Consider the following 9,563-nt stretch of genomic DNA (forward strand, 5'->3'; position numbering starts at 1 on the left):
TAGGGAGCTATTCATGCCCATACATGCACAAATGTGAAAATGACCGAAGAGTGAGCTTCATCCACTTTCCTGAGTGATTGCTTGGTGTTGCTATTGTATCTTTCCCTGCCGTTTTCTGTACAAGTTCAATGCTCCCAGGGAAACTCCTAGGCAAAGACTCCATGGGAGTATGGACTTGATCTTCAAATGAATCATTGATAGATGGAGACTGAAGTCGCTTCCAGGTGCCAGGTTCAAAACTCACAGCTAGCATAAAATCTCACCTTCCTGGACTCACTCGTTTAAGAAATGTAGCATGCCCTCCTTTTCTAAGCATGCCCCAAGCTGAGGTCATGTTTGACTTCCAGGCATGCCAGAAGGGAAACACGCGTGCGTGTGTCCTTCTTAGACCTATGGCCCTGGCCTCGATTGGGTTCCAGTTCCGGGATGGTCCAGATGGCCGAGGAGAGGAGGAGGTCACGTTTGTCCTGACAAGGCTTTAGCTCCATCAGACTTCAGGGAGGGCACCCACAGCCTGGTGCCCATGGTGCCTCCAGAGGCCCTGTGGAGCTTGGCAACAGTCGTGGAGACAATGCGGTGGGGCCCACAGGACAGGGGGACATGCTCCCTTTGGGATCCCAAGTGATGGACAATGCTTCCAGCCTTGGCCTCCCTCCTGACCACGCTGAGTGTTCCTTGTCTCTCCTCCTTCCTGGTCATGCTGGCTTGGCACCACTGGAGGAGAAGCCTGAATGGGGGTGTGGGAAATGATGCCTTCCTGCCCCTAAATCGGAGGCCCTGGTGAGCATTGCAGCATGTCGAGCAGAGCCTGAAATTCTTCTCCGCTGAGAAGTTCTTCCGGTGTTCCTGGAGGCTCCTCTGCCTGCAGATCCCCATTCAGAAAAGGTTGTGCCTTTTCCTGAACCTCTGCATCTGCGAGGAGTTCATCTAAGAGGCTGGAGGTTTCTGCAGAGCGCTGGTGCTGTTGGCCTGGCGCAGGAGCGGGCTCTTTGGCCGATAACACCTGCTGCTGCCACACGTGTGTGTCAGTGTGCGCAGGCTGCAGAACTGCCCTTTCCTGAGGCTCCTCTCTGGCCGTGACAACCTGAGGCCCCTCGCCCCACTGCTGCATAGCGTGGGATGTGCCTGGCTGAGCCAGATCCTGCAACTGTTGCTTAGGATTGTCAGGGTCAGGCTGAGGGGAGTCTTGGAAGGGCAGCGCTGCCATGCCAGTGTGCTCATTGTGCTCCTGGCATATTCCTCGGTATGGGGGCAGGAGAGGAGGGTGAGTAGGCGGGAGAGCCCCTCCCAGAGTTGGTCTGGTTGACCAGTGGCACGCAAGTGTCCCAGGAGGGTGAGTGTTCTCCTTTCCCTGCACAGGCTGCGTGGGCAGGACCACCAGGGGCCCCGGGGACTGGCCCACAGAGGCAGCAGGAGAAAACCAAGGAAGGAAGCACGTCGGGCAGAGAGGAGGAGCTGCTATAGCAAGCGATTGGATGCTCCTGAGAGGATTGCAGGCAGGGAGAGGAGGTGAGCTGCTGGGGACAGTGGACAGGTTGCTTTGGTCCTGCAGAGCAGCCAGAGGAGGCCTGGCATTGGGGCCTTGCATCAAGGCTTTCACGGGTCCACTCCTGGTCTGCTCTGGGTGCCGAGCTCTTCGGTTCTGAAACCATACCTGGGACAGAAAAAGAGAGACATGGACATCAGAAGAAGTAAGGGATTCCAGCTCTATCTGCCCCCTGATCTGTCAGGCAGTGGGCAAAGTCCGTGAGGCCTAATCTCAAGGGGATTCTATCTATACCTTTCACCTGGTCCTTGCAAACTAGGTGCCCGTTCAGGGCAACTGCTGACATCTGCCTAACAGTGTGGATCCCACCTTGATTTTCTAGAATGGCAGGCCCTTCACACCCTGCTCCCTAGCTCTCTTGCCCTCTCACTCCCTGGGAGTCCATGCCTTCGTATCACCCACCTTATGAGCCTTGAGGTAAATTCTTAAGAGGCCCCCCTCCCCTTCCTTACCCAGAAGACTCCAAGTTGTCAGCTCTACAGGCCTTCCTCAAAACCAAGCTATCCCCTGTCTGCCAATGGCTGTGATGCAAATGAAAAGTCACCTTCTCTGGCTCAGATGCCTTTGCTGGTTCAGGCCTGGGTTGAAACCCATGCCTCCAGCACACATCTCCACTTGACACGTCTACAAGCCAATCAATTGTGGAGGGAGGTCCAGACACAGGCAGCCACCGAATCCAGGTGAACAACACCTGGGTCTAGAATGGGCCCTCGATTTCCATGGCTGCGTCAGAAAAGGAGCTCTCCCGAAGTGGTTCAGTTTCCTCCCCATCCATGGAGAACGGAGGCAAGAACACAGGGCCTTGTCAGCCCGTTGAAGCAGAGCCACAGGTTCTTGGATCCAAGTGAGAGTGTTTCAGAGGCTCTGTCTCGAAACAACTACGAACCTGCTTCCTAGTTTATGTACCCCAAACCACTGTCTCCATGACTTAGGGAGAGCAAGAGTTCACAACCAACCGTGAAGGTGCCCCCACCCCCAGCCAGGATAAGGCCAATGACCCTAGATGATTAGCTTATCTTCAGGGGGGAGGGGGCAGAAGGGAGGGGGAAAGGGCTAGAGTCGCGTGGTTGGCCGGGTCCCTACGGGCTCCTAGGGCCTCGAGGCCCAAGACACTGAGCAACGTGCCACCACCCACAGGACAGCTCCCCCCCTCACCACAAAGAAATCTCTGGGCCCAGATGCCAGCACTGCTAAGCTTGAGAAGCCCTGACAGACAGGGTTTTCTCAAAATAGCTAGCGGCCTTCACGGTTTCCCACTTTTGTCCTGCCACTGCTTTTACATGCATGGGCACAACCACCAATTGGATTTGGAAATTCCTCCTTCGGGTGGACTCTCACTCGCCAGGCCAGGGCTTTCCACACCATGTCTTGGCCCTGGATCAGCGGGATGACCCCAAAGAGCCCACTTTTAGCCGGCAGCAACTAAACGGCCAAGACCCCTTCCACGTGGGACAAACCGTGTGTCACACACTGAGAACTTACCTGAATTCTCGACTCTGGGATGCCTGTTAGTCTGGCCAGTTCTTCCCTGGCAGCAATGCCGGGAAATCGGTTCTTCTCGAAGTTTTGAACGAGGATCCTGGTTTGCGATGGAGTGATGCGTGTCCGCTGTCTCCTGCCTTCTTTTGGGTGGCATTCTAAAGGGGAACAAAGGAAGAAAAGAGGCATTTTAGGCGGATGGCACATTCAACGTGAAACAGAAATTGGTGTGTGTGTGTCTGTGTGTTTGTGTGGGCACGTGTATCTACATCTATATTTTTTTTCCCACCACCTTTCCTCCCACTGAGTCCTCTGAGACAGTCATTGACCAGTGCTACGTAGCCCTTGGAGAAAACCCCCGAGGTGATGGGAGAAGAGGAATCTGCACTTCCTAGCAGTTTTGGGAGCAGAGGGTTCAAACCCTTCCTGGCCAAGAAACAGCCCGCTGGCCAAAGAGGGGCACGGTGCTCCTATCTGGAACACTGAGGGAGCCGGAAGAAGATATCTTTGGCTCTTCTCCTAAGCGCTCTTTGCCAAACATTTGGCAACCCCCTGCAGTGAGTTTTGCTTGGGAAGGAGATCCTCGGAGCAAATGCTTCTGGAATGCTGAGTACTCACTTGCAGTGCGAGCTTGAGGCTGCTCCACTCCATGCAATTGCCCTTCTCCCGCAGAGTCTGTGGACCCCAATCGGCCCTGCCTTAGATGTCTCCTGCGTTGGTTTTGAAACCAAATCTGAGTGCCAGAAGAAGAATCAATTGTTATGCAACTCTTGTCAGCAGAATTCCAGAGATCTTTTGCAGTGATTCAAAAGAGAACAAACAACCTAACTAACTAACTAAGAACTAACTAACTAACTGACTAAGGAAAACCCCGAAATAGCTGTCTGCCCAGAGTGGACACATTTATAATTCGAAGGCACTATATTATCCAAAGGAGAATGCTTTCCTCTCCAAAGGAGAGCACGAAATGTGGGAAAAGACACCATCTGCAATCCGTGGAAAGAATCACTGCTTCTTTGGTCATCTCCCTGCTCTCCAAAGTGAATGCCCCTGATTGAGGAGACAATGCTTGCCTTGCCAAAGGCAGAACGAGCTCGCCAACGTGTCCTCACTCTCCCTCTCCTATTTTCTTGAACCATACCAGTTTCTCTCTCTGTCTTTCTGTCTCTCTTTCTCTCTGTCTGTCCATCTCTGTCTCTCTCTCTTCCTGTCCCTGTCTCTCTGTCTCTGTCTCTCTCTCTCCCCCCTCCCTCTTCTCTCCCTTGCTCTCTCTGGCTCTTTGCGCCTCATCTTTGCTGTGCTCAGTGCCTGATTACCGTTTCTTCACCTGTCTCTTGTTCCCACAGGCAGTACTATTTCCTGACACACAATACATGGGGAAGTGCCCCAGTAATAAATTCACTACAGCAGGAGGTCAATAATGACTAGCCTGTGCTGTTAGGGAGAGACTCATTCAGAGTTGGCTCTTACTGAGTTCATTCCACAGTCACCTCTAGGTTAGGAGGCTCTGACATACCCATACCTATTTTGGAACCGAGTGTCACTCTCATAAACAATGGGATGAGGTACGTTTTTCCTCAGTACCAGAGACAGAAGAGCAGTGGTTTTCTAAAATTTTCTTCCACCAATCATTTCTGACGGTTTCGTGTGGAAAATTTGACTACTCTCAGGAAAAATGTCTAGAGTGAAAGACATCCAATGTCTGTTGGCCTCTTCTAATGTCCCAGGCATTGTGCTCAAGTGTTACTTCTGATTCCTTGGTGACTTACTTCAAACCTGACAGGTGGTTCCTTGGGGGCAAGGAGTAAAGGGACAAATGCCGTGGCACAGCCAGCCTCATCCTTTATGGTTTCGGGGACTTTCCTGCCTGACCATGGATTCAAATGGGCCCAGAGACACTCAACCACCTATGGCCAAGTGCTGCCAAGGGAGGCACATTCAGTACTAGGATTTGAGTCAGTGTTGTCTTGGACACCCAGAAGGGGAGCGTCAAGAGCATGAAATAGGCCTCCTCCCGAGCAGGCCCTCAAATTGAAGTCCCCATACCCCGTGGCTCATCGGGGACTAGAGCAAATCCAAAAACCCCGCCTTCAATACCTGCCTCTGCTAAGTCGCCTTAAATTCTTGGTTGGCGATCTGAAGCCGGCTTCTCCTAGAGTGAGCGTGTACTTCCCAGCTGTCTCTTTGGTCAGGGGAGACATTAGGTTGACTTTCCTTTCTCTATCGACCACTGCTTGGACAATCATTCAATATGGGGTTGGGCTTTAAACTGTCCCATGTGCCCGACCCATTTGAAACCCTTGGTAGCACTAAAGCAAGTGTCAAAACAAAACAAAAACTGCTCTGAGAACCCGGGACACCCATCAACTCTTAACCAGAGGACTCAGTGCTGCAGGGTACTCCGTCTTCTGTAGTAGCGACGGCAGTGATCAAGCGCAACATATCACGACCATGTTGACCCCATGGCTTAAATCCTCTCGAGTGACCACATATGACTGAACGTTTGGCTCTCTGGTGAATGACCCAGTGTACTCCCTTCCTCCATCAGTGAGTACACCAAACCAAGATTTCCAGCGTTGGTGAAAGGCATAGACACGTGTCTTGTTGTTGTGATTGCGTTCTTCACATGGCATGACACAAGCAGAAAAAAAGCTTCTAAGCCAACTCCCTGACCAAAGAGACTGACTGCAGATTGCTTAGCTCCGATTGTGTCTGTACCTTGAGCCTGGGAGAGGATGAGAGAGAAACTCAAGCCTACCTGGACTCTGGCTTCCGGAATGTCAATTTCTTGGGCCAGTCGTTCTCTGGTGGCGATCCCGGGGTAGGGGTTCTGTTGAAACAATGCTTGCAGAGCATCCCTTTGACTCGGATTCAAAACGGTCCTCCTTCGTCGGGATCCTCGTGGGTGCCGGCCTGTCAGAGAGAAGAGGGTAAACGTACTAGGAAGGCTTCCACAGGGATGCAAACCGGTGGTGCAAGCCTAGCTCTTCTCTTTACGCCATTTGGAACATTTCCACGTCTGAGGAGTGCTGTCCATTTTGAACTAAAGCATGCACCTAAGGTTACGTTGACTGGGAAACAGGCCGGTCCACAAGGAGGGCGCCTTGTGGAAAGGACGAGAGTCAACGACCTAGGGAAGGTACCAACCACACGCAAGTAATCCATATAATTACATGCAAACAGAATGGGGAAGCCACAGAAACAAGGGATGTTATTGGAAATAACAAGGAGCTCCTTTAAATTTTAGACAAACGGCAAGTCCCCCTTCCACAAGCATGCAACTTTTCGTCCATGTGAATGAAAGATATACTTCTAAAATTAGACATAAAATACTTGATAATTCATGTGCTGTTCTCTACCACCAGAGAGCCAACTTGAAGACTTTCAGTAGAGGAGCCATTGATGGAAATCACGGCTATCAACTCGGATTTTCATTCCAAGGAAGCCAGGTCCAAGCTTGTCTCGACACAATCCCTCTGTCGCCCACAAAGTGTCGCTGAAACAGAGCCCTAGACAATCGGTCCCTGCATCCAGCCTGGTAAGTGATATGTTCTTGAAAGCTAGAAAAGCATGAAGGCTCTTGGATGATCTGACTACAGAGCCGAGATGCAGATGGGAACTTACCGCTTAATGAGCTGCTCGAATCCATCTTGGGAGAGTCACTTGGATTCCACAGAGACGGCTGGCCAACTGAGCGGTACCCGGAAGCACAGGGCTTATCAAGGCCCAGCTTGGCCCGCCCCTATTTCTTTCAATAGCTTCCTATGGTAGCGCTTCATTCAATATTTATGACCTTGCGGGGATCCCACCAAACAGGTGGAAGTTGACCGTTAAGGGCCAGTTGAGAGGCTAGCGGGGACCTTTGCAACCGTCATAATCCTTTTCCCAGTATAACTTTGACTTCAGGCTGACGACTTTGCACACGTAGAAACAGTTTGCTCCCTGATACGTTCCATTCCTCTGGGTTTTCCGTGATTGCGGATAACGGTCGTATATCCAATGCGGAGAGCCTTGCTTTGATCGTGTACTTTGCACATTTCCCTCAGCATGCCCCGGAATGCACTTTTTTCCAACCTCGAAGCATTTCCTTTTACTTTCGGGTGAGGAACGAATACTTAAAATTCAACAGGTGAATCGTTTTCTGGGTTTTACCCATGAGTCATGCCCAAGGGCATTGAAGGCTAGGCTGAGGTCAACCCAGGTCATGCACGTCGAAATGGAGGCTGAAGCATTGTCTGCTGTCAAAACCTCAAAAGTCGGAATGAAACATAATACTTTTTATGGTTTGAAGGAAGGGAAACAGACTATCTCTAGCTGGTTTCTACTGTTCTTGATGCCTATTGTCAGGGTAGGTCAAGAGATTCAAGAGGTCAGAAAAGGATAGCACTGCTTAACAACACGGGAGAGGGGGAAGACAATTCAAAGAACATGAGAATGCTGACAGGAGTCCCATGTCTTTGAAGATAGACCTTTCTTTCATAGAAAATGAAAACAAACTAGAAACCAAAAGTGCCGATTTATGTTAAAAAAAATGAGGGGTTTATAAAAGCAAAAGCTTAGACGGTGGATGTGACAGCTGTGGTTGAAAGGAATGGTTGGATAAAAAAGTGTTACCAGTCAATCATTTCAATCGAGTATATGCTCCAGATAACTTTTAGGAAACCCCCAAAATCGAGGGAAGCAAGCAAGGCAAGCAACCAACCAACCAAACGACCAACCTTCGAACACTAGTGTATACTTTTGCCACCCAAGGCTGTGAAACCCAACTCTGTGTGCTAAGAGGAAGAAAATCAGCCTAAGGAGAATGAAGTGAAGATGAGACTATTCATACCAGAAACTAAATGCATTCAATTATTTTAAAATAGTACTAGGGAGGAGTGTGCTTTTGTGTCTGTGTGTGTGTGTGTGTATTTTTAGGTAGCAGAAAGGCCACCGGCTTGACATAGAAGAAACATCGCCTATTTAAATACGAGTAAGGAGTATTCCATTGTGTATATAGACCACAACTCCTTCATCCATTCGTCCCTTGATGGGCACTTAGAAACAATGAAAGCCAGCCATTTGTGACAACATGGATGGACATTGAGGGTATTATGCCAAGCGAAATAAGTCAGAGGGAGAAGGTCAAATACGGTACGATCTCACTCATAAGTAGAAGAAGAAAACCACAACAAATCAACACATAGAGACAGAGATTAGATTGGTGCTTACCAGAGGGGAGGAGGGGGGTGGCGAAAGGGATGATTAGGCACATGTGTGTGGTGATGGACTGTAATTAGTATTTGGGTGGTGGACGTGGTGTAATCAATGCAGAAATAGCGGTATGCTTGAAATTTACACAATGTTACCAACCAATGTTACTGCAATTACAAAAACAAAAAAAGGAAGTAAATATAAATAGAAGTAAGGCGATGTGGAAGGACAGGATCCTTCCCATTTAATAGGTTGTTCTCAGACCGTGGGTTTCAGCAGGATTGTGTTAGAGAGCTGCCATACAGCAGAAGGTGTCAGGTGGGCAGGGAGGCTCCACGAAGGGGTCAATTTCGTTTGCAGGGGTGACGCCCTAACTGCGGAGCCTTCCCCAAAAGCATAAAACCCCCAACCTGGTACAGGAGCAAAGTTCTGATCTTGGCTCCAGAGGCCAAATGTCCAATCTGCCCGCTATGGCATCCTTACTCTCTGATTCTCTCTTTCATTTACTTATGTGTATATTCATTCATTTATTTATTCATTGATGTGTATATTTCTTAAACTATTTGCCCACATGTAGGTGCTCACTAGGTGGAGCCCGAGGGTGGATGCCAAAGGGACTGGACGTGGCCTAAGAGTCCCAGGAGGATGTGTTCAATATATCCGAATCCCGGACCCTAGTTGTGAGGCACGGGACATCAGAGGGAGATGCCATCATCTTGTTGGGCTCATGGCGGCTCTCCCAGGTTTGGGTGCGGATCTCCTTGCAGAGAAAAGCACCTGCAACCTCACCGTAGAGTGCTACTCCTGCAGACGTGCTAGTTGTCAGACATCCACCAGCTCCCACTAGGACACCTCGTCTGGCAGGTTGTTCGTGAGCGTGGCAGCTGCCTTATGCAGAGCAGCCAGGGCCTCCTGAGAGCGCCCAGATGTGTTTTCGCCCAGGACATCCATTGACAGTGTAGGCTCCGATGGCCCAGCCCCGGCTCTCAGACTCCTCTGCAGGAGTCAGCATTGCATCCTCACAGGACTGAAACCTGCCTCTTCGATGTAGCTACACCGTCCGCGGAAGGCCGGCACACAACGGAACTGAGGCTTCCAGGCACCCTGAGACAGCTTTCCTCTTCCCCTCTTAAAAGGGCCATTCCTCCAGGTGGCTTCCTTTGCTAAAGAGCCAGTCCCATTTGTCTTGAGCCCACCGTGGCCAGACTCTTGTTTCAGAAGCTCTATCCGAACACGTTCAGCCAGCGAAACACATTCTTTCCCTGTCTCTACAGAAATTACAGGTAGATTGTCATATAGAGAGATATGGCCAAAGGGGAACCTAGGGGAGGAGAGATGGGCAGGG

General features: G+C 50.3%; 1 protein-coding gene across 1 annotated transcript; it reads right to left on the bottom strand.

Moving 5' to 3' along the window:
- Nucleotides 1-763: 763 nt before the first annotated feature.
- LOC131402448 (double homeobox protein 4-like protein 4) lies at nucleotides 764-6,674 on the bottom strand. Its single transcript, XM_058537195.1, has 6 exons — nucleotides 6,650-6,674; nucleotides 5,784-5,938; nucleotides 3,726-3,758; nucleotides 3,029-3,172; nucleotides 1,540-1,654; nucleotides 764-1,239 (listed from the first exon to the last, which is right to left on the bottom strand). The coding sequence occupies exons 1-6, from the start codon at nucleotides 6,672-6,674 to the stop codon at nucleotides 764-766; spliced, it is 948 nt and encodes a 315-aa protein (XP_058393178.1).
- Between the last annotated feature and the right edge of the window lie 2,889 nt (nucleotides 6,675-9,563).

Source organism: Diceros bicornis, unplaced genomic scaffold, assembly GCF_020826845.1.
Source record: "Diceros bicornis minor isolate mBicDic1 unplaced genomic scaffold, mDicBic1.mat.cur scaffold_1087_ctg1, whole genome shotgun sequence".
Classification (NCBI taxonomy): domain Eukaryota; kingdom Metazoa; phylum Chordata; class Mammalia; order Perissodactyla; family Rhinocerotidae; genus Diceros; species Diceros bicornis.